This window comes from Perognathus longimembris, chromosome 3 (genome assembly GCF_023159225.1).
Source record: "Perognathus longimembris pacificus isolate PPM17 chromosome 3, ASM2315922v1, whole genome shotgun sequence".
Lineage (NCBI taxonomy): Eukaryota > Metazoa > Chordata > Mammalia > Rodentia > Heteromyidae > Perognathus > Perognathus longimembris.
This window is the reverse complement of record NC_063163.1, coordinates 95,861,658-95,886,223: the sequence shown is the minus strand read 5'-3', so window position 1 is coordinate 95,886,223 and position 24,566 is coordinate 95,861,658. Positions and strand designations below refer to the sequence as shown.

At 49.7% G+C, this 24,566-nt stretch overlaps 1 protein-coding gene across 10 annotated transcripts in view; it reads left to right on the top strand.

Moving 5' to 3' along the window:
* Arvcf (ARVCF delta catenin family member) overlaps window positions 1-24,566 on the top strand; it is a 51,235-nt gene that overhangs the window by 7,915 nt on the left and 18,754 nt on the right. For 9 of the 10 annotated variants that reach the window (XM_048343479.1, XM_048343484.1, XM_048343481.1 and 6 more), the window contains one exon: window positions 20,473-20,703. In XM_048343479.1, coding sequence (XP_048199436.1) covers window positions 20,491-20,703 — 213 coding nt within the window. In that variant the 5' untranslated portion in view covers window positions 20,473-20,490. Of the gene's footprint in view, window positions 1-20,472; window positions 20,704-24,566 lie in introns of those variants that run through there. The other variant, XM_048343487.1, reaches the window with a different exon arrangement.

Here is a 24,566-nt window from a genome sequence, read left to right as displayed (position 1 = left end):
AGGGTGGCAGCTCTGGACCGGGCCCCATTTCACAGACTGGCTAGCAGAACTAGGCCCTGGCTGTGGCTCCTTGCCCTGATAACCCCTGGGGTGTGGCCCTTTCTGCAAACAGGGGGTGGGGAATAGAGATGGTAGAAGACTGAGAAGTGGGCCTTGGTCCTGAGGTCATACAGGAGCTGATGGTAAGCACCCATGTGTCTTCCCCCACACCTTTCCTCACCCAGCCTTGCTCTTCAAGTCCAATGCTGGGCAGTGGCTATCGAAGGCACCTTATACCCAGCTCTGCCCTTGAAGAGTTCCCTGCTGGCTGGAGATAAAGACAATAAACAGGGAAAATGAGGATGTGAAGTTGTGAGGTGGGTGTGAGTAGTGGGTCTCCTGGGGAGGCAGCCTGGGGGAAGGGTGACATACTCTGAGTCCAAATCTAGGTGACAAAGGCCGGTAAGAACACATGCCTCTCACTACATCTGAGCCAGCCCTGCCCTTTGCTCTCAGAAATCAGCACCAACCCAATCTGGCCCCATACCAGGGATCCCCTGCGGTTTGATGGGTTTCTCAGCCCTTGGTCTAAGTCTTTCTATATTAAAGATATCAATTCTTTGCTCATCTTATTGCCTGCTGCGCATTTTTCTCAGCTTTCTAATCTTTGTTTATGACAGTTTTTGATGTTCAGAAATTTTTCATACTTTGTGGCAAAATGTTGAATGTTTTTCTCCTTTTTTTAGTTATTCCATTGCTCTGTGCAACATGTAGCCAGATAAATATGCATCTGTCTTCTAGTAGATGTTTCTACTTTAGGTTTTTACATCCAAGATTTAATCTATCTAGAATTTATTTTGACATAAATGAAAGGCAAGGGTTTAACTTTGTTTTTTTTTCTGTTGCATGCAAACTGTTTCTTGCATAGTGTCTTCTGTCACTGGAAATTGGAAATGTTGCGACATCCTCATGTTCTCAGGTTTGCTGTCACTTGTGAGAGGTTCTCAATCCCTAGCCAACATTCTCTGCTCTGTTGTTTTTTTTTTTTTTCTTTTAAAAAAAGGCTTCTGAGGAGGGATGTGTGGTACCATCAGTCATTGTTTTCAGAGTCCCAGTCCTTTGGCATGAATACTTGCATGGATATTCACTGAACCACTGCAGGTTTCCCTAGAGCTGATGGTGTTTGCACAGGCTGACCCTCTCATGGTTGGGCACAGGGCCTGGTCCCTCAAGGAGGATCCTACCCTGTAACCTCAAAAGCACCTTGGTTCAACTCGCATGTGTCTGGCTCTTTAATGCCATGTGCTGTCTATGGCTCGTGATAGCATAACCCAAGTTTGAGGTACTGCCAGGCCAGGTCCTCACACATGCCTTGTTTGTGTCCTAGTTCTGGTGAACTAGGTGAACACAGTCAATCTGGCAGCCATGCGAGGAACTTGCCTGCATGGCTGGAGAGGCTAGCACAGGCAGCTGCCTTCACCTGCCATCCTTGGCTATGAGGGTTTGTGGTTGGTGGCATGGCTCTTGCTGCAGGGTCAAACTGGCATGCCCTGTAGTACCCTGGGCATCAGGTGAGGGTCTGGCTGTGCTGTGCCTGAGAGTTCTCCTGGGAAGTGTTGAAGACTGCTATGGGATGGCTGTTTTGGTGCCCACCACCCTTTCCCATACTTACCCAGCCTCCCTAGCCTTGCTGCCCTCCTGGAGCAACCCTGCTCTCCTTGGCCTCTGCTTGGGCCTCATACAGTCACTCTGGCTGCAGTCACCTTTGCTGCCTGGACTGAGCTTGGAGATTTGCCCATGAAACCCTCTGAGCCCCCTGGACACAGGCTGAGTGCCCCTGTCTGCTGTGAGATCCCAGGAATTGTCCTAGCCTGTGGGAAGCCTGCAGGAGGGCCCTGTAGCTGCTCAGGCTTGAAGAATCTTGAGTCCCAGGCTTTTTTGGCTCAGCACTGACCTGTGAGGGTGGCTGCTCTTCTTGAAGCACGGGAGATACAGGCTGAGGCATCCTTAGTCCATATGGATGTTTGCAGGTTTCTCACATGTGCCTTTAGTTAAACTTTGCAAAAATGCTTTCACTCGCCTTGACATTCTCATTAGGCTGCTCATGCTTCTGATTGTACTTGCTGCTCTCTGCATTTTGCCAGATAATGAGACTACAGAGATGGCTTCCAACAGTGTCCTCCCTGGAATCTGCCATTTGTGACCTAGAGGGAGGTGCTGGGTGCCCCTAGGACTAGTTCCAGCTGGAGGGGATCTGGACCATTATGTGCAGAGGGGCCCTGAGTGTACAAGATGGGGAAACTGAGGCCTGGGCCACTGGGGACTCTGGGGTGGGGACCCAGGGCTTCATGTATACGAGGCAAGCACTCTACCACTAGGCCATATTCCCAGCCCCGAGGGAGAGGATTTGGATGTGTGGCATTGGCCACACCTCTGAAGGCAAGCCATAGAAGACGCAGTGAGGGGACAACGGGACCACAACCCATATCAGACTAGCAAGCCTCATGGGAAGGCTGGGGTGTGTGGCTCCGTGACAGAGTGCTTGCCTAGGATGCACAACACCCTAGAGTCCATTCTCAGCACCACAAAAAGACAAAAACAAAATCCAAAACCCCACATGGTAAAGGATAGACTGAGCTGGGCTGTGGACATGGACAAACATGACCTCCTTTTCCACTTCCCACATTTTCTGTAAGCAATACTGCTCTATTTTTAAATAATTAAAGGTACAGAGAGGGAGGCTGGTGGTTCAGATATTCAGCCTCAGCACCACATATATAAATAAAAGCCAGAAGTGGTGCTGTAGCTCAAGTGGCAGAGTGCTAGCCTTGAGCAAAAAGAAGCCAGGAACAGTGCTCAGGCTCTGAGTCCACGCCCCAGGACTGGCAACAAAAACAAAACAAATAAACAAATAAACCAAATCCTCTCCCTCCACTCATGTCATGCAGTGCTGGACCAACCTCTCCTGTGACACACCTTGCTTCTTCTCCCTTCATCCTTTCCCTCTTCCCAGACAGGCTTTCAGAAACGTGTCCCTTTTCCTGTCATGTGCATTTCCACTTTTCTCAGTTTTCACTATCAGGGTGGCAGTGGTAAACATCTTCTGAACCAGAGCTCTTTTCTCTATTTGTACAACTTGGGCTTAGACTTGACCTTGAGGTCCTAGCAGACATAGATATGTGTATTGAGGGCAGAGTCATGGTGGGGAGGATTAGACCTCCATGGGGATTAGGAGAGAAGCCTGCAGGAGAGCCCTACAATAGCCTTTCTCCTGAGGCAGGCCCATATCTGCAGGCAGTGGGCTCAGCCTGAAACTTACAGAAGACTGTTCCTCTCTGAGAAGACAGATAGGCTAGGGAACCACACCACCAGTGAAACATCCCAATCGTATCTGCTGCCTCTTATCTGTAGCTCATCTGTAAATGGGAGTCTAGACCCTCTGGCAGGCATCCCCTCCGCCCCCTGTAGATGAGGTAGCTCTACTCTTGGTAGTGTATTTAGAAACTTGGTCCTACCCACCAGGCTCTTCTTTATCCCCATGCTGGTCTCTGTGGGTATCAGAGGCTTAGCAGTGTCAGCACTCCCACAGATGGTCACTTAGTAAGTAAGAGACTAGGGACCCTAACAGTGAGCAGCAGCTAGAGAACTGAGTCCCCTGTGCATAGCTGGAGGCCCCTCGACATCCCTGCCCCCATGCGGAGGGATTTGATGAGATGGGGGCTCTAGGACTTACTGAGGGATTTGACTGTGCCCCTCAGAACATGCTATGGGCTGCCCAGTCTGGTCACCATGGTAAGAGTAGTGCACTGGGGTCCTGGCCAGGGGCTGACTGGATGATGGGGAAATAAGTCAGGGTAGGAAGGGGGTCAGGATGAGGAAAGGGGTAAGGATGGAGGGGAAAAGAGGAATAAAAAGAAAAAAGGGAGAGACAAGGGAACAAGGAGATGTGGAGTACGAGGTAGGGATGTAAGAGGAGACACACAGGTGTGTGTGGAGGCACAAGATGGAGAGGAGGAGGCTTCTGGGCCAATGTGTTCTCTGCATCCTAGCCACGCACCAACCGAGAACTGGGGCTGCTGGAAAGAGGGCTTTCCTGGACACACTGGGGAAAGGAGGCTGAATCCTGGGATTCCTGACTCCCCCAGATGCATTACTATATAAGCTTCACTTGTTTCTCTAATTGAGAAGGACAGGAGGGGGCCTCACTGATATCTGGGGGGCAAGTGACCTTTTCCATAGCTCTGGAGAAGATAGGAATGTGTGGCCAGGACCTTGTATGGGCCTATCTTCCTCCTCTCCACTGAGCTTCCCCTACCACCCTACCCACTGTAGTCCTTGGTTGCGGCCAGGGACTTGACCAACACTAAGATCACCCTCCTGTGCCTCACAGCATGTGGTCTGCATCTTACATTTGGGATAGCCAGCTCAGTGAGCAGAAGAACAGCCTCCCTGTCAGACCTGCCTCAGGCAAGCACATCTCTTCTCAGTCTTACTGGTGACATTTCCTTGACATTTGCCCATCTGCAGGGAGCTATTGTTTGTGAGGAAACCAAGTCACTGGGTATCTGTGTTTGAAGACATAATTCCAGATGTTTATTCACCAAACCCATGAAACATATATGTATATATATAAACTATTTATATAAATATATACATATTTAGTTAAAGTCATAAAGAAGGTTTATTTTTGACATCTTGCTGTAATTTTAATATTTCAGGTGTAAGACATTGCATCTAGCACTGTTATAAAAAAAGGGACGTGAGATCAGTCATCAAGGGCTCCAGAGTGAACTGCATCCTGATGGTCTCCATGTTTATCATCTTTGCTCTGAGTGTAATGTTATAAGATCATCAATTCAAAGAATGATAATTGCAGCTTCTGTGGCAAATTTCAAGCTCATATATATATGTGTGTATATATATGTATTTATGCATATGTATACATATATATACATACATTTAGTTAAAGTGGTAGAGAAATTTTATTAGGCCAGAAATACAGAAGAGAAAGAGATTATGTGGCATAGATATTCTGCAGGAAGACAGCACTTTAATTCATCTTCAAACATCTTTTGTTGTTAATTTTAAATTAAGCCTTTGTGTTCACAGATTTTTCCTTGTTCTGAGCCAGGGACTTCACAAGTTCAGTGCTGCTTGGGTTAGGACTGGGTGAGGCCAGAGAGCAAGATGCCAAGGGGGAAGCTGTGTGTGATAGTGGCCCATGCAGGTAACCTATGCCCTTGGGGAGTTCTGGGCAAGGAGCCTTGGAGTCCAGTGCACAGGCTGGCATAGTCATCATCGTCGTCCTTCTCCTCCTCCTCCTCTTCCTCTTCTACCCAGGTTGGCCTCAGATCATGATCCTCCAGATCTCAGCCTCCTGAGTAGCTGTGAGTACACACCTGAGCCACCATCACCTAGTTCTTCCAGCCACACTTTTTATCTATACCTACCTCAACTCTGAAGACTGCTTAGGTGACCTCCCCCTGGTTGTCCTACATGTGGAGGTCCAAAGATACCCTTTAAGATCCTACTGCAGTCCCAAGATGGTCTTTCTCTTGACATTTTCTCAGTGTCCTACAAAACCTGGTTCCAGGGTATGGTGTGAGCTCTGATTCCCTGAGGCAACCCAGGTATGGGTTGTACTGCTTTTCTGCCTGGGCACTGCGCTTGTTTTCACTTCCTTAGTGCAGCAAAAGAAATCCAAGTGCCTTCCACATGCCAACTGGCTGCTGCCCAGTTTTGGCTTGTAATCCAGCAGAGGCCAAGCAATCTTGTTTCTCCCAGCCTGACCTTCTGTTCTAGATGGTATGCAGGGGAAGGTTTCGACTTTTGTAAATTTTTCTTACCCAAGCAGTAGTGAAGGCACAAAAGGGAACTTCACAGTGTGGTCCTAGCCTAGCAGGTTAATTTTCAATACTGTCCTCTCTGAACTTGTATCTATTAGAAATTTCGAACTGTTTGTAATCCTACCTGCTTAGGAAGCTGAGATCTGAGGGTCAAAATTTGAAGCTAGCCTGTACTGGAAAGTCTGTGAGACACTTATGTCCAATTAGCCAGCAAAAAAACTGAAAGTGGAGCTGTGGCTCAAGTGGTAGAGCACCACTTGAGAAGAAGAATAAAAAAAGCTCAGGTGTAGCACCTAGGCCCTGAGTTCAAACCCCAGGATGGACACAAAAAAAGAAAGGAAGGGAGGGAGGGAAGGAGGAGGAAGGAAGGAAGGAAGGAAAGAAGGAAGGAAGGAAGGAAAGAAGGAAGGAGTAAATAAATAAATCTCAGTTGTAGGATGTGAATTTTATCCCTTTAATTTCTATGCTCTGTTGATCACTTCATTGAAAATCTTGGTTTGGGGTCTTAGATGCCTTTGTGGTCACCTGTTTAAGTTTGCCCTGGTTTATTCATATTCATTCTTTGTTGTTTGATAATGAAAATAGTTTAAGACTAAATTGAATTTACTTCCAAGTACATCTTTGACTATAATTGGTACTTTTTTTGTGGGGGGGGGCTAGTATTGGCGCTTGAACTCAGAACTTTTTGCTTTGTCTTGCCTTGCCTTCCCTTTCCTTTCCCTTTCCCTTTCCCTTTCCCTTTCCATTTCTCTTTCCCTTTTTCTTTTTCTTTTTCTTTTCTTTTGTGTGCTGGTACCAGGGCTTGAATTCAGGACATGGACACTGTCCCTTAGCTTTTTTTGTTGAAGGCTAGAACTCTTCCATTAGAGCCACAGCTTCATTTCTGGCTTTTGGTGGTTAACTGGAGATAAGAATCTCACAGACTTTCGTACTCAGGGTTGGATTCAAACCAGTCCTCAAATCTTTGTCTTTTGAGTAGCTAGGATTCCAGGTGTGAGCCATACCTCCATTACTGGCTTTTTGCTCTCAGATTTGTCTATGTAGGATGACTCCAAAAAGCAATTTTTTTTTTCCTCAAGCCTAGCACTCTGCCACTTGAGCCATAGCGCTACTTCTGGCCATTTTCTGTATATGTGGTGCTGGGGAATCGAACCCAGGACTTCGTGTATACAAGGCAAGCACTCTTGCCACTAGGCCATATCCCCAGCCCCCAAAAAGCAATTTGTGCTGGGCACTGTTGGTACCCTAGCTACTCAGGTGGCTGAGATCTGAGGATTGTAGTTTGAAGCCCGCTCAGACAGGAAAGTCCATAAGACTCTATCTCTAATAACTATTCAGAAAAAGGTGAAAGTAGTGCTGTGGCTCAAGTGGTAGAATGCTAGCCTTGAGTGAAAAGCTCAGGGACAGCGCCCAAGCAAGACTTGAGTTCAAGCCCCAGGACCGACAAATTAATTAATTAATTAATTAAAAAAAGAATCTCAGGGACTTTTCTGCCCAGACTGGCTTCAAGCCTGATTCTTAAATCTCAGTCTCCTAAGTAATGAGCATTATAGGCATGAGCTACCAGTGCCTGGCTCTCCTAACTTTCATTTCAGTATAATTATAGTTATCCATGATTATATTTTCGCAGCCTATTTTATGAGTAAAAAACAGTACATATTGGATTTGTTATTGTGAAGTTTTGGACATTCATGAGGGGGAGCATGTATTTAGAATGTATTTCCATTGATAAGCAAGAACTACTCTACAAACTTTTGTATTTCTCAAATTTTTCTGTGGCTCAGTATTGTGTTTCCAGGAATTGGTGTGTTTCACTTAGGCTATTCATTTTGTTGGTGTACAATTCTCTTACCATTTTTTAAAATATTAAAATACAAGGAAGAGGCATAGCCAAACAAGCATAGTCTTTTTTTTTTCTTCTTTTTTTGGTTGTTGTCTGGCTTGGTTAGATCTTGGTTTTTGTTTCTGGAGTTATACCTCATCGGTTGCAATCCTCAGCCCACAGATCTACAATTTCCCAAGAGAGTAAAATTGCTCCCCACAGTCACTTGCCAGAGGCCTGCTGCAGACAACTGAAGCTGTCTGGATGCATTCAGAGTCGCAAGGCCTTGCTGGGAAAATCAGTTCCACTTGGCAGCAGCCATTGTTCCCTCCAGGAACGTTGCCTACATGCCCAGGCTCTGGGCTTCTCACAGCCTCTTGATGGTGGCCACCCTGATTTAAAAGCTGGAGCATAAGCAGGTCTCTCAGGCCTCATACACCCTGGAGTTTTTCCTTTCTATTGGTTTTAGAGCAAAATTGCTTCATGGGAGTCCAGGACTCCAAATGAGAATTTGTTTTCACTGCCTCCAAGGGAAAGAAAGGCACTGACTATGGAAGTGGCAGAATTGTGATGCTGAAAATCTAGTTTACCCTACTGTTTCCTTAGGAAATTTCAGGGCTAGATTAGTTTAGGTCTGATGTTGTGGGTCATACCTGTAATTCTAGCTGTTCAGGAAGCTAAGACCTAGAGGATTGAGGTTCAAAGCCAGCCCAGGCAGAAAAATCTGTGAGACTCTTACCTCTAATTAACCAGCAAAAAGCTGAGGTGGGGTTGTGGCTCAAATGGTACAGCATCAGTCTTGAGCAAAAAAAGCCAAGCAAAAGTGTGAGGCCGGTCTGGGAATGTGGCTTAGTGGTAGAGTGCTTGCCTAGCATGCATGAAGCCCTGGATTTGATTCCTCAGCACCACATAAACAGCAAAAGCCAGAAGTGGCACCCTGGCTCAAGTGGTAGAGCACTAGCTTTGAGCAAAAGAAGCTTAAGGACAGTGCCCAGGCCCTGAGTTCCAGCTCCAGGACTGGCAAAAAAAAAAAAAAAAGTGTGAGGCCCTGAGTTGTACTGGCAAGCACGTGTGTATGTACACATACATACAGAGGATTCGTGGGTTAATGACTATTCTGAAGTGTGGGTTTGCTGTGTGGGTTTGGCTAGATCTCTTGTGGTATCCCTGGCTATGTGATGCCCTGTGCTTCACTGGACTCTGCTATCAAGGCTTTCATCAGATTGAACCCTTTTACCTTGGATCAGAACCACAAGCCAAGAAAAACCTCTTCTCTATAACTTACTCTAGTCTGTGTGCTTGTATTACCAGCAATAGAAATGGATGAAGACAGCTTCTTTTCTACATAGAAAATTCACCCCAACTTAGGTTCCAGCCCCAATGCAGACAGCACCCCTAGTAGTTTTCCATGTTAGTGTGGTTGACAGCAGTAACTCCTTATGTTTGAGAAATTTTTGTCTGTTCATTCTCACTGTGGGAATTCCTATCTAAAATGTCTCCTGCCTTATGTCATTTGCCATTTTCTTTCTTTCTTTTCTTTTTGTCAGTCATGGGGCTTGAACTCAGGGACTGGGTGCTGTCCCTAAGCTCTATTACTCATGGCTAGTACTCTATGACTTTGAGCCACAGCACCACTTCTGGTTTTCCAGTGGTTAATTGGAGATAAAAAGTCTCACAGACTTTCCTGCCTAATTTAAATTGAGATCCTCATATCTCAGCCTCCTGAGTAGCAAGGATAACAGATATAACCCATCAGCACCCAGCTCATCTGCCCTTTTCTATCAGATTGACAAGGACATTTTGGATTTGCGTGTGTGCGTGCGCGCGCACGTGCGCGCACTTGCACGCACCAGTACTGGGTCTTGACCTCAGAACCTCATGTTCTTGCTTAGCTTTTTTGCTTAATGCTTGTGCTCTTCTACTTGAGCCACTCCTCTACTTCTGACTTTTTGCTAGTTAATTGATAGGAGTCTCTCTGATTTGTCTATGTGGGCTGACTTTTAACCTTGGATCTTCAGACTTCAACCTCCTTTGTAGCTGGGATTACCAACATGAGCTACCACGGCCTGGATGGCTTTGCCTTCTCTTTTCCACTGTGTTCTGGTTTTCTGCATCATCATCTCTACTGTTTACTGCCTCTGCTGTGTTGTCAATCTCCATGTGCTCCTAGTTATTTATGATGCCTCCTTGTGGTCTGTTCCCAGTTCATCAAACACTACCTTTAACCTTTGAGGGTGTTTACCAGTGATTCCTGTGCTGGTAAGTACATGTAGGCATACATTCTCTGTGCAGACCCAGGGTTCAGAGACCTGACAGTACCCATCTGTTTCACAAGAGGCCAAGCTCCAGGGATCTGAGTTCTTTGAAGATTGTGGTGCTGGAGCCAAGTTGGACTTGGCCTCAAAGGTCTTGGCCAGAGCAGCCTTTCCAGTATAGCAGCAGAGATGTATAACACATAAGGGCTGAGCCCTGGTTCTTTATTCTCTGCTGAAGAATGTGTTGGGACCATTAGCCCATCCACCCACATCCCATTTTCCAAATGGGGAAGGCAGAAACCATGTGGGTACAGATGACTGTGTGTCTGTGAGGAGGCTTGAGGGGGACATCTGTGGGTCTGTAAGTGTGTGTGTGTATGTGTGTGGTGTGTGTGAATGTGGATCATTGCATACTTGTGTTTGTGGTTGGCTTTGAGAATATCCTCAGACTATTATATCTCCTGCTGCAGTATTCTCGCCTCTTTGTGACAGGGGTTGAACACTGACAAGTCCAGCTTCCAGAAGACTGTCATGGTATTTGTAAGTGTTGGGAGTCAGAGAAGGACACTGCAGAGTCTGAAGTCTGTCCTGGGTACAGTCTAAAGAGCCCTCTGCCTATTCCCACTGTCACATTTGCATATAAAAGGCAGGACTTTTCCCTTTTGCTGGAGGGTGGTGGTGTCTAGACCTGTTGCCATGGGCACTGGAGCTGAGCTGGCTGTCATCAGGGAAAGGGGGTTAAGAGCTGGAAGGCAACCTTCAGTTCCCATTCTGGGAAGAAGCCCCCTGCCCCCACCCCCAACCCTGGGAGCAGCCAGAGCTGTCCAAAAGTCTATGGGACCCTAGGGTAAGGAAATTCAGGTCCTTGGTATCTGGAGGCTTCTGCCTAGGTCCCTTGGTCCTTCATGTACCATTTGCTTCTCTGGTTTGCTAGGATGAGAAATGTTATGGTAGGAAGCACCTGTCCCTTGAGGGCCTTGAGACAATCATACGGGCAGGTCACTGTTTCTAAGGAATAGCAGCTTTGCCTGCTTTCTGGGTCACACTTCTCCTGGCTTTTGGTGCCCAATGGCTGGGAAAGTGATACCATTTTCTTGTTCTGAGAGAGGTAGGGACAGGCTGGAGATGTGGCTCACATGGTAGAGTATCAGCCAAGCAAGCATGAGGCTCCTGAGTTCAAGCCCCAGTACCAGCCAAGTAAAAAGGGAAAGAAGGAGAGAAGAGAGAGAAAAGAGAGAGGGGAGAGAGAGAGAGAGAGAGGTTTTGCTAGGTACCAGTGGCTCACACCAATAAACCTAGTTACAGGAGGCTGAGATCTGGAAGATCATTATTCAAAGCCAGCCTGGGCAGAAAAGTCCTTCAGATTCCATCACCAAAATAACCAGCAAAAAGTCAGGTTGGAGATATGGCTCAAGTGAGAACTGCAGCTGAGCAATCAAACCAAGCAAATGTGAGGAGGCCGTGTGTTCAAACCCTGGTGTGGGGCAGGAGGGTCTGAGGAGGCCTCTTTGGAGGTGGTTGGAGGAGGTGCTGCTTTTTTCCATCAACTCACCCTCTTTTGGCTTTATAGGCTGAGGTAGCCTATCAGTCTTCTTGTCTCCAGCCTAAATCAGTCTCTCTCCAAGAAGCTATTGTGTCCAATGGCCTTTGGCCTCCCCAGTCTAAAAGGCCTCCACCTGTGTCATAGAGAACACGTGTGTGTGCATGTGTGTATGTCTGTGTCTGGGTTCCTTCCCTCCCACTATTCAGTCCTAGGTCCTTGCAGCTGCCAGGATTCCTGCTCCTCCCCACTCCCCTTATACCTCCCATCCATCAGAATCAGGTGGCTACTGTTCCACCTCAGCCACCTAGCCACCTCCTTACCTGGACCCTGTTTCTGCCATGGTGGCCCAGTCAGAAATGCCTCCACCTCCCATATACTTTCACACCTTCTCCAAAATTTGCTCATGGGCCAAATGCAGGTAAGATCAGAGAGAGGAAATCTCACTGCTTGGATCCTTCTTTATTGTTGCTCAATGCAGAAGTGACACATGAGTTTCCTCACACCTCACTTTCCAGAGAACCCACTTTTGGAGACCAGGAGCAATCCTGCTAAGCCCCCTTCTTCCCTGGGTTAAGGGAGGAGGCCTGAGATTGGGTGAGTCAGAGCGCGCGCGCACACATACACGGACGGAGCTGTTGATGGGATGCTGCTACATGAATGCTTCGTAGGAAAACAGCTATGCTGGATGAGTTGCACTCCTCTGTGCTGCAAGGGCACCTGCTGATTCAGGGGCATTGCCAGGTTGGGCACCATGTACATTTGTCCACAAAGGGCTGGATCTTTCCCCAACCCGGTGCTGCCTCGTGCTGTCGCTCGTGCTGGTGACCTCCCACTAGGGGCTTAGTTAACAAAGCTGTGGTGGGTCAAACTGAGGTCACTTGGTGTGGGCCTCCTGGCAGGGCAGGACGCCCAGTACACATGGGCACTGCCAAGTGCCTGATCAGCAGGAGACAGGGTGGGCAGGACCCTCAAGCCATGGCAGGATAGGGCTCCATGATGGGGGGCTTACTGTGACGGAAGCTGGCCACCCCTATCGCCTCGTCTGTGAAGCTAGAGTGCAGACAGGGATCCATGATGTAGGGAGGTCTGTGCTGCATCACGATGGCCCGTCGTCCAGGATGTACATTGTCCTCAGGGTCCTGTGTCCTCAGCCCTGAACAAGCCAGTCTGTGGTGACAGTCCCTCTTGTCCAGGCCTGTCATGGGGCTATTGGTCCAGCAAGTGTGGTCCAGGTACCACAGCTGAACTAGCTGTGTTTCCTCAAGGGTGGCAAGGAAGTCAGGATCTCCCACAGCAAAGGGGTGCCAAGGCTAGAAAAGTGAGAGGACAGTGAGCTTGCATAGAACCCTGATGTCAAAGCCATTCCCCTCAGCAGACCCAGTGCCACACTTCCATCTCACCCGAAAGCCCCCGGTACCCACCTGCCTGCTCACTGAGGTCTCCTTGCACTGCCATTCCTCGGTCCAGCACTGACCCTGTTGCTAGCACAGGTGTGGCCCATGTGAAACTTCCCCAGAGGAAGACATTTCCTAAGGTCCATACCAACCATGTTTTTTCTTTGCACAAATGTGGAAGAAAATAATGTCTCTCAACTCTTTTAGAGAGCCACTACCCCGTCTTGGTCCAGCTTCACCCCACCTAGGGATCCTTCCGTGGGAAGCTGGGGCAAGTGGTACCAGATTCCAGCCCTTACCCACCAGGCTTTCCCACCTGCCCCAGCTTTCTCAGCATTGCAACCTGGGAGGGTGGACCAGGGAGCCTCACTTGCTCTCTGGCCACAGGCTTCCAGGGGCTGTACTTCTTACTGCCCCTCAAAGGGGCTTTGTATAACCACAAAGAGGCTCTGTCCCTCTAGAAAAGCCAGAGGGTTGCCATGGAGATGGGAGGGGGGCTGGCAGAAGGGTCTGCCCACCGTCTACAGGGGGGAAAGACTTTCCAGGCCAAAGGCACAGTGTACACAGGCTGTTGGCCAGCATGATGACTGCCACACCTGCCCAGCTATGGCCCTCAGCCTGGCAGGACATCTGTCCCTGGCTGAGCCTTGGTGGGGCTGTGAAGGCATTAGTAATATGTAGGGATAGAACTCCATTGCCCTGTGTTTGTCTGCAACTGGTCCCAGCCTGTCTATGGGAACTCCTCAGTCCCCTCCTCAGGAATGCCTTGGTCTCTCTGCCCAGCTGGGAGTGCAGGGGAAAGGGTCCGGCTCTGTGCCTGAGATCTGGACTCCTTCCCCAACCCACACCATTCCTCCCTTCTCTGAGATGGATGAGCCACCTAGGGTGCCTGCAATCTGCCTGCCAGAGGAGGCAGTGGAAGCCACAGGCAGGCCATCACCATGGCTGACCACCCTCAGTGAGGTATAGTGGGAGCCAACCCTTCCCAAGGGCTTCTTTGTCAGTGGTGGATGTGTGGACCGAACATATGAGAGGAAACAGCATGTGCTGGCAGCTCCCAAAGCCCCTTAGTGTCTACAGCTTCTAGCCCTGGGGGCCTAAATCTCTGAGGTCGCCCTAGACCAATGCAACTGACTGTCCAGAGGACAAGGTCCTTACTACCCATAGGCCCATCCTGGGAACCTGCGGACAATGTCCTCACTTGCAGTTGGAATCTGAGACAAGGGACAGTGGGGGATTGCCCTGAATTCCCAGCCTGGGGCCTAGAGAACTCATGTCCCCCCATGTCCCTGTGTCTTCATGGACAGGCCAGTCCCAGAGCACAACAGACTTGAAGGGTGCCACCAGTATTGTGGTTTTTTTTTTTGTTTTGTTTTTTTTTTTCCATTCATGGGCCTTGAACTCAGGGCCTAGGCGCTGTCCCTGAGCTCTTTTGCTCAAGGCGAATGCTCTACCACTTTGAGCCACAGTGCCACTTCCAGTTTGCTGGTGGTTAATTGAAGATAGTCTCGTGGACTTTCCTGCCTGGGCTGGCTTTGAACCATGATCCTCAGATCTCAGCCTCCTGAGTAGCTAGGATTATAGGTGTGAGCCACCAGCATCCGCCTTGGGGTGCTGCCACTGGCACAGGCAACAGGTATGTGCCTGCCTGAAGGGAAACCTTGGGCCCAAGGCTCCTGCAGCAGTTCCTTAGGTCTCCAGCTTCCCACAGAGGCAGACATTCCCCGGGGTGCTCAGCTGCCCAATTTGCCTGTCCATCTCATGCCCAAGTTTGTCCATCTGTGTATATTCCCCAAGTCAACCTGGTCCTGGACCCTAGCAGTGTCCATTGATAGATCCAGTCCCTAGCCTCCTGGACCTCCCACTCAGAAATCCCCTTGCTGACCGATCTGGCCTTGATTCTGGCTAGCTCTAGGACTAGGATCCCCTGCACATGGGAATCGTTCCCTGTATGATCAGTGGGGGTTGCGGAGTGACCATGTGGGCACTCTGGGAAGCAGGAGAAGGTCACTTCAGGGTGTACCTCCCCTCTCCCCCGTTCTACCTCCTATGTCTGGTCCTTCAAGGCTTGCCTCTTCTTCTGTGAGAAAATCTAATTTCCAGGCTGAATTTGATTATGTCTTTCTGAGCTGCCTGAAAATCCTGCTGCTTCCCTCCTAAGTGGCAGCCACCACCCTGTCCCCTGAGAAGCAGTGTAATTCCTTGGCCTCCTCTCTGTGACCACCTAGTAAAAAAGTCACTTGTTTTCCCTTCTTTATAGACTCTGATTATATCATAAGTGTGTACCCCTAGTGCAGAACTGTGGGGTCCTAGAGCAATCCCAGCACCAGGACACCCCACTTCACTACAACCCTGCAGACTCAGTCTTTCTTGCGCATTGACATGCATATTAACATTTCTCACAATCCTTGTTTGAGATCTTATCTTTGGTTATATCACTTGTCTGTCTCTTCACCCACTTGCATTTGTGGTTTGGTTTTTTTTTTTTTCTTTTCATTTTTTTGAGGACTTCTTACAGATTAAGGATATCACTTCATTGCTAGATGTTACAAGTACTTGATCCCAACATATTGTCTTCTGATAGTCTGCATGACTGCTTCCCCTACTCCACCCTTTCTTTTTTTAGGCACAGTCTGTTACCCAGGCTGGTCTCGAACTCCTGAGCTCAAATGATCCTCCAGCCTTAGCCTCTCAAGTAGTTGGAGTTATAGGTGCCAGTCACAGTGTCCGGCTTCCTCACTTAGTGCCTATTACAAAGTCACAAAAGTAGAGGGGGAGGTGCAGGGGTCCCCTACTGTGCCAAAGTCATGGTGCTAAGAGGAAAGCTACTGCTGTCAGAATACTCATTGCATGTGCTACTCTCAGTTGAGTGACTTATTTTTTTAAATTACCACACTATGTCGTGGAATTTTTCTTTTCACATATACAGAAATATTTCATTCTTGCAAAGTCCTGCTGGTGCATCTTGACATTTCCTCCCCCAGCCCAGCACCACAGGCCTTGAACTTCATGCCAGTGACCCCTATGGCTTTAGTCTTAGACACAGATGGCTGCAGCCTCTGCCCTGTGTGGGGAATGGGGGAGGGCGGGTGGGCTAAGCCCCAGGCTTCCTCCTCTGTCTTGTCCCAGCCTGGGCACAGTGCTGTCCTTCTGAGCTTATCCAGAAGCTCAAAGCTGAGGCTCACCCTACTAGGGGTGATAGAAATGATAGGGCCCACACACAAGGCCTGGCCAACCCCATTGTGAGGAGCAAGTTTCCTGTGCTGGCAGTGCTAAGGGTAGGGAACAGAGGCAGCTTCCACCATGTTCAAGACAGAAAACAGGCTTTTGCTCCAAAGGTTCTGAGGTACTTCCTGATGCCATGTCTTCATCTTCAGAGTGGGCACGGGAAGTAGAAGTAGAAGGAGGCTCAATGTTATCAGTCCCTTTCTGATAGGTGTCTGGCAAGGGCTCAGAATTTGCAACACAGGCTCCCTCCTTACCCTCTTCTGGCCTGTCCATTAGGAAATTCCTCCAATTCCTCTACCCTGATTGGACTCAGGCCTCATAATTTGATTTTCCGGAGCAGGGCTTTGGCTGGACTCCTTCTGAGGAGGAATGTCTGGGTCAGCAGGAAGACATTAAATGTTGGTTTGGGTTTCAGGAGAAAGATTCAGCTCCGATGTCTAGATCCTCTGTTGATTCCTTTGCTCTCCATGAGAATGAATGTGTGACCAAATTGGTCCTGGAGGGCATGGGCACCAAGCTTCCAGTTGTGTGGCAAAGCTTGGCATTAACCTACCTGCCAGCAAACTCACCATCTATTCCTACACCTATGTATCCATTCATCTTTCTCCCCAGCTATCCAGCCTCTTATCTTCCTACATCTGATCTTCTATCTGCCAGCTATGTGTCCATCTGCCTAGGCATGTGACAATCCATCTCCCATCTACCCACCCATTGACTCATCATTCTGTCATATGACCACCTCTTTGTCCTCCTAGGTATACACCTATTCATTCATTCATTCATTCACCCCACCTTCCAGACTACTAAGCTCCTGTCTTCCCTCAAACTCACCCACTAATCTACCCACTCATTCATCCATCCATCTACTGTCCCATCCACTCATCAAGCCTTCCTGCCATTCACCCATCTGTTTCTTCATCCCATCTGTCCACCCCCTACTATCTCTCCAGGATCCCATTCTGCTATTCATCTGTATGTCTTGTCATCCCCTGATTTGCCCATCTGTGCTTTACTCTTCCTCCACTCTCCTTTCTATGGCATTTGCTTCCAGGTTTCTCCCCTAGTGCCACTTGCTTCCTAGCAGGTTTCTGTAAGCATGTGGGGGTGTGAGACACTCTTGGCACGCATAGCCAGTGTCTGTTGTGCTAAGACTATGCTATCATGTTAATTTTGCAGTTGCATTTTTTTTTTTTTTTTTTTTTTTTTTGGCCAGTCCTGGGCCTTGGACTCAGGGCCTGAGCACTGTCCCTGGCTTCTTCCCGCTCAAGGCTAGCACTCTGCCACTTGAGCCACAGCGCCACTTCTGGCCATTTTCTGTATATGTGGTGCTGGGGAATCGAACCTAGGGCCTCGTGTATCCGAGGCAGGCACTCTTGCCACTAGGCTATATCCCCAGCCCCTGCAGTTGCATTTTTAAAGGGTTTAATCTTCCTAACACCTTCCTGAAGTTCCTGGTGTTTTCTGACATGGGCATTTGTGTTGTCATATGGTTCTGGTATGTAGTCATTCCTGGTGTGTCCAGGTATTGTTCCTTTTTATTGCTGAATCAACACTGAGCAGGCTCCTTTGGTGAGAAACAGCCTCCTCTGAGGGAAAGCTGAAGCTGGTTGCTGAGGCCTGGGTGAGATCTTGTGGGATCTGCCTGGCAGGCAGTACTGGCTTTCCCACACTAGTGGAGGCAGGTTCAGTTGAGCCCCTGTAGCACTGCATTTCCCAGTGTGTCCCCAAGGCACTCTCTGGGCCCCAGCGTAACGATGCCTGGTGTCCACCCCCACCCAAGATCTAATAACTCTCCTCTCTAAGCCCCAGCTGGGAAAAATGTCTTTGAAATCTCCATGGTCAGTCTTAAAAAATTCGTGTATTTTGGTTTCCATGACATTGCATATTTATTGTTTTAATATAAAATAGCATTTTCAGGTACCATCCAGAAAGCTACACTTTGGGGTGCTGGACCTGAGTTTCTTATGTTCACCCATGCTCCTGTGTACAGTCCCAGGGAGACAAGCACATGTGGGGCTTCCCTCGCTCCACCTAGTCTTTGGGGGTACAGTGTCCCACCCAAGGGAAGACAGATGTTATGAACAGCCTGGGGAAGATGGCAGAGACCCAGCACTCCGGCCTCTGCTCTCTAGTGGGTTTGGTCAATCTGGCCAGTGTTAGAGGTTACCCAAGAGATGCACAGTCATTTTGTTGTGAGCCAAATTGGGCAGTGGAGAGCCTGTGTGGGGTTCATAACCTTTTTGCTGTAGCCTCAGAATTCTGGGCCCCCAGCCAACCTCCAGCTGGAGCTAGTAGGCCCCTTTCATAGGAGGCCTTCATGTCCCCCAAAGCTGTGTCATGCTTGTGGAAGGGGGTTCAGGGCTGGGAAGCTGTTTCTACCACCCTTGGCCTAGACCTGATGGATGGGGGTGAGGAGGTGCAATGGGATAAAAACAGGAGTCATTCGGGGACCCAAGTCTTTGTACAAGGAAGGAAGGAAGAAAGCTTGTGAGGTCAATGGCTGCTTGACAGGTCCAGATTGCCCTCCCTCAGGGCAGTGTACCATCCCCTGTGGCCCTCACTTCTAAGATTCGGTTGAGATGACCAATGCTTCATGCAAGACTCAACTGCGTGCCCAAGTGGCCTAGCTGCTGCCATTTACTCTGACCCTCCCAGGGAGCAAGGCCCCACCACACTTACCTGGACTTCACTACTAGGCTCAACCCATACACACATAAGGCCTAATGTCTGTGCCCAGGTTGGTTGGGCCTGTGTATTGGCAGGCTAAGTGCCCTTACTATTATCATCCTGTGCTACTGGGCCCTGTATGCCATTGTGGCTAGAGGACCCAGGATGTACCTTACTCCTCAACCTCTCTCCCTAGTGGTGGCTGTCACCTTTCCAAGCAGAAGTTTGGTTCATTCTTCAGGTTCTGGCTGACTTAATGACAGCTCCTCTGCCCACACCATTGTCCCCTGCAAGGTCACATTGACAGTTTTATTTGTGTGACAGGTGTGGGAGAGATGAAGAGAAGCTGAGGGGGCCTACTCTGGCCTCTTGCCTTCACTGGCTCTTACTTTCCCCAGCTGTCATGGGGCTGGGTCTTGTGGCATCTATTTGCCTCTGTGGCGCACCATGCCCTTGATTCTGCCAGCACTGGTGTTTCCAAGCCCAGTACTTAGCCTTCTTCTCCAGAGTCTCTACCACCACAGCTGGCTCTGTCCAGGCTAGTGACCGGCAGAGCTGGCTCTCTGTGGGTATCATCCACTGAGTGTGACATTCCCACACGGGGGCCTTTCCTCACTAAGCTCAGGCTCTATGTTGCTTCAGGAATGAGGGGTCCAACAGAGCCAGTCTCAGCATGCTGGCATTGGACCAGCTGGGAGCAGGCTCCAAGCAACCCTGGGCATCAAGCCATGCACCAAGCTCTGGGCTCTGCGGCTTCATGGCTGCATCCTGTTTGCAGCTCCGAGCCTGGGTCTGAGTTCGGCATTCTTGGACTGCTTCTTATTGCCCATGAAAAACAAACACTTTGGTCAGCCAGGGAGCAAACTGCAAGCAAAAGCGCTGGCTTGTCATTGCAGATGCCAAGCTTCCGTCATCCTGCCTGTTCCCTTGGTATTCTGGGGCCCATGGGGGCAACACTGTACCAGGACCCAGGCAGGCCTGACTCTGAATGCTGGGCCTTAGGTGCTTGTGCTCTGTTTCCATCTGGATCAGGCCTCTTGCAGGCACAGGGACTCCAGACTTCATGGGAGACCCTTCCAGAACCTTAATCAGGCTTTCACTTTGCCCCTGTGAAGCAAACTCTGTGATGGGATGGCAGACCCCTACTCTGAGACGGGGTAGCTGGGAGTGGATACTGAACCCCTGGTCCACAGGCCAGCGTTACTGGAAGCTCAGGGGCAATGGCCTCTCACCCACCTAGGAATCCCAGATCCCTGCTGGCAGGGGAACTGCTTCTCAGTTCCTGCCCAGTGGCTGCGCTGGCTCTGCCACAGGGGCTGTGTGACTGTAGGCAGTGCCTCGCCCACTCTGGCTTCAGTTCTCCCCCTGTGAGGTGGGCCTACGAGACCCATGAGATTGGGATCAGCTGGCATGTGCTATGGGCAGCAGAAAGCTGGAAAATTGTGCTCACCACAGTAGCTCTTGCCTTTCCCAGCAGGCAGACATGCCCACAGTCCAAAGCTTGTTGGGCTTGGCAGGAAGCAGAGGAGCCCAGGTCAGAGCCCGGAGTCATACAGGGAGGGAGCTGACTGCTTCCGGCCAGCCTTGGATTAATGGCTTTTAATTTAGAATTTAATCAATGCAGCTTTCCTCCAGAGAGCTGGATGCTCTGGTCTGGGAGTAAGTCGTATGATCTGTGAGTAGAGCAGGCAGGGGGGCTGTGATGGCTTACTAGACTCCTGCTCTGCTTTGCCTACAGCTGGCTGGTACCCTGGTCATGGAGGACTGCAATGTGCACTCAGCTGCCAGCATCTTGGCCTCCGTGAAGGAACAGGAGGCCCGCTTCGAGCGGCTGACGAGGGCCCTGGAACAAGAGCGGCGCCATGTTGCCCTGCAACTGGAGCGAGCCCAGCAGCCTGGTATGGGCAGTGGAGGTGTGGTGGGCAGTGGGCAGCCCCTGCCGATGGCCTGGCAACAGCTGGTTCTGCAGGTAATAGTTCAGTGACTTGGGGCGGGTAAAAACAGTCAAGTGGGGAAACAAGGGGATCGTGGAGGACATGCATTGGCTTATTGATAGATCTGCTGGGTCTGGGGGCTGGGGGAGTGGGATCCTCTGGGACTACAGATCCCATTTGGATATTCTGGAAACTGTCATGGAGATTTGACAGAACAGACCTATCCTCAGATCAGTGTCCACTGCTGAGTGAGCCCTTGGGGCCTAGGCAGCAGGGCAGGGGCTGTTCTAGGTGGCTCCTGAACAACCTGGCAACACTGAGGATTTTGCCTACTTTGGAGTCTCCTTGCTACCCTATTCTTCATGTACATACTGGCAGGTCCTGGGTTTGGCCTGCCGCTCAGAGACACCGGGGAGTCAGTTTCTCCACTGGCCGTTGCTCTCAGAACTGTGCTGGGTCCCTGCTCATGTCAGTGGTGGAGTCCTGTCTGTTCCACACCCTAAGAACTCTATAAAGTTGGGGTACATACTGAGGAGTCAGACTGCCTGCCCCCCCCCCCCGATAACACGCATGCACAGAAGGGTGGTGAAGGCAGGATGAGGAAATACGAGAGGGTTGGAATCTGGTATTATAATTGAGATTCCGGCAGTGGGGAAGGGAGTGGAGATCAGCTGTCCCAGCCTCCAGCAGGAGAGGCTTGGGATAGTCAGCCTTCCGTTCTTTGGGTTCTTCACAGAGCCTTCTTTCCTTGCTTAGATCCCTGCACTCCTAAACCTGGCAGCTACCACCCCTTGTTCCCATGTAGCCCTATCACCTGCCACACCCCACCTTTGTCTGGTCCTGCTGGGATCCATGCTTGGCATACACATGTTGTCAGCATGAGGAAGTCCTGCTCATGGTGGCTGGAGAGAAAGGAGCAGGTGCTGTACTCTGCTGAGGCCAGCCCTCTACTAGCCTTCCTTCACCAGGGAGCATTGGGCTCAGAACCAAGCAGCTGGGGCACCTGGGGTGAGTGATCACTCTTGCACCTGTTCTTGTCTGACAGTGGGCAGGTAATGGACTCTGTATCTAACTCACACAGAACCCAAGGCACAGCCCAAGTGCACAGTCAATGCGGAGTTAAGATCTCCAGGAGATCACAGGCCCACTGGCAAAGCTAGCTGTGTTTCCCAGGTTTCTTGTGCTCAGTGGTCTCTGGCAGGTAGTATTATAATCAGCTTCAGGAGACCAGGACAGAGGGAAATGGGTCTGAGTGTGATGCCCACCCCCATGATTCCCAGACCCCAGGTATTCCAAATGTACCCTTCAGCCCCAGGGGGCAGGAGGAAATGAAACAGTCCAGCTGGGCCACATGGAGACAATGGCAGTCAGTGACCCTGAAGCTGTCTTTCCAGGCACCAGAAACTCTGTTCAGCCCTTTCAGGCCAGAAGCAGGCTCTGTTCTCCATCTCATGGACAAGCAGTGTAGGAGAACAGGGCACCCGGAGGGTTGATGCCCTGGTAGGAATATATTCCCACGGTCTGGAGCTATGCTGGCCTCCTGAAGGCTAAGGCCTACTCGACCTTAGGTCATGGCCCCTCCCACTCACCACCCCAACTCAATCTTGATTCTTTTAGGCTGGGATCGGAGAAAGCATGCTTTCCCAGGGCTGGAGCTGGACTGGCCAGGATGTTGGAGACTCTGGGGAAGGCTGGGGATGGCTATTCAGTCTTTCCAGATTAACCTCCTATTAGTCCAAGCAGGAGTTGCTAAGGGACTTACCTCTGACATGGTCAGAGTTTTGTTTTGAGAGCCTGGGATGATGGTTAGGCCAGCAGCTGGGGGCTGAGACTAGGGAAGCCAGGGTTGGGTATGCTGCTGTGGCCCCCTGGGGTCCCAGCTGCCTGCTCTCATTCTCCACCAGGAAATGTCCTTAGATACGCAGCAGAGCTCTCCTTGCCCAGTGGGGAAGGCACTACTAGGTTGGGGCCAGCTGGGCCATTGTTCTTTTTTTTTTTTTGGCCAGTCCTGGGCCTTGGACTCAGGGCCTGTGCACTGTCCCTGGCTTCTTCCTGCTCAAGGCTAGCACTCCGCCACTTGAGCCACAGCACCGCTTCTGGCCGTTTTTCTGTATATGTGGTGCTGGGGAATCGAACCTAGGGCCTCGGGTATCCGAGGCAGGCACTCTTGCCACTAGGCTATCTCCCCAGCCCCTGGGCCATTGTTCTTACTTCAGGCTCCACTGTGGTAAAAGTGTATGACTAGGTCACTAGCAGCTAGTGAGATTGGGGAGAAGAAAGCCAGCATAAGATCTAGGCAACTGTGTCCCTGTGTCATACTCACTGGCCTGGGCAGCCCTGAATGGAGAATGCAAGTGGATTTGAGGTTAAAAACACTCATTCCTCTCCAGGAGGAGCAGCACACAGCTGGCATTCAGAGTGCTAGAACATAATGGCAGTATGCTCTGTATACAGCACATGGGGACACAAGGTGTGGCCTTGGGAGATTTGGCTTTCAGAATGGGAGTGAAGGAGAGGCAGGCCAGAAGGAAGCAGGATGGCAGGCCTCTTGCCTCTTTCCTTGCTACACCTGTGGAGCCTCACTGGACTAGCTTCACTCTGCTCATCCCAGAACTTTTTTTTTTTTTTTTTTTTTTTTGCTGGTCCTGGGGCTTGAACTCAGGACCTGCACGCTGTCCTTGAGCCTTTTTGTGCTCAAAACTAGTGCTCTATCACTTGATCCACAGTATCACTTCCAGCCTTTTCTGAGAAGTTTGTTGGAGATAAGAGTCTTGCTTTCCTGCTTCAAACTACAATTCTCAAATCTCAGCCTGCTGAGTATCTAGGATTATAGGCATAAGCCACTGGCTCCTGGCTGCATTTTCCTCATCCTTGATGAAGGAACCTTCTTGGTGGGGTATGTATGACCCAACAAGCTAGCCACTGCCCTCCTCTCTGCTTTAGTGTATTTTTTTAAGATATTTTTTTCAAGCAAAAAGATGGATTTATTGGGGAAGTAAAAAGTAAACTGACCAGCCAGGGTCACGGCCCAGACTCGGGAGCTGGGACTACAACCGTAAAAAGCAGGCTAAGATATTATTTAAAAATTAATTCTATTTATTTTTTGTTTATATGGTATCAGGAAATTGAACCCAGGGCCTCATGCATGTTAGGTAAGCACTCTACCACTAAGCCACCTTCCAGCCTGCTTTAGTTTTTTTTTTCCAACAGAGTCAGATCCTTGGGGGTTGCTGCTGGGAGGCTAGGGGCAGAGTAAGGCACAACTTGGTAGAAGAAGCAAGGATTAGCAACTCTTAACTCTTCACCCCAGATACCACTTCCTAGCAGCTCAAAGGCATAGAAGAGAGACATCTGAAGCCAGCTCTGCATATAAGACTTTTAGCTAGAGTCTCACCAGAGATTGTGTCACCCAGGGTCACCCAAGACTTGTCCCTCTGGCCTCAATGGTCTACACTGTGACCCTTGGGGCAGGGAAAGTTTAGTCCTTTGTATCTTTTTGTTTAAAAGTTTTTTTATTATCTTGGGCTGGGAATATGGCCTAGTGGCAAGAGTGCTTCTCTTGTATACTTGAAGCCCTAGGTCCGAATCTTCAGCACCACATATATAGAAAAGGCCAGAAGTGGCATTGTGGCTCAAGTTGGCAGAGTGCTAGCCCTGAGCAAAAAGAAGCTCAAGCCCCAGGACTGGCAAAAAAAAAAAGAAAAGAAAGTAATTGTACAAAGGAAGTAGCATTGGGCTGGGAATATGGCCTAGTGGCAAGAGTGCTTGCCTCGTATACATGAGGCCCTGGGTTCAATTCCCCAGCACCACATATACAGAAAACGGCCAGAAGTGGCGCTGTGGCTCAAGTGGCAGAGTGCTAGCCTTGAGCAAAAAGAAGCCAGGGACAGTGTTCAGG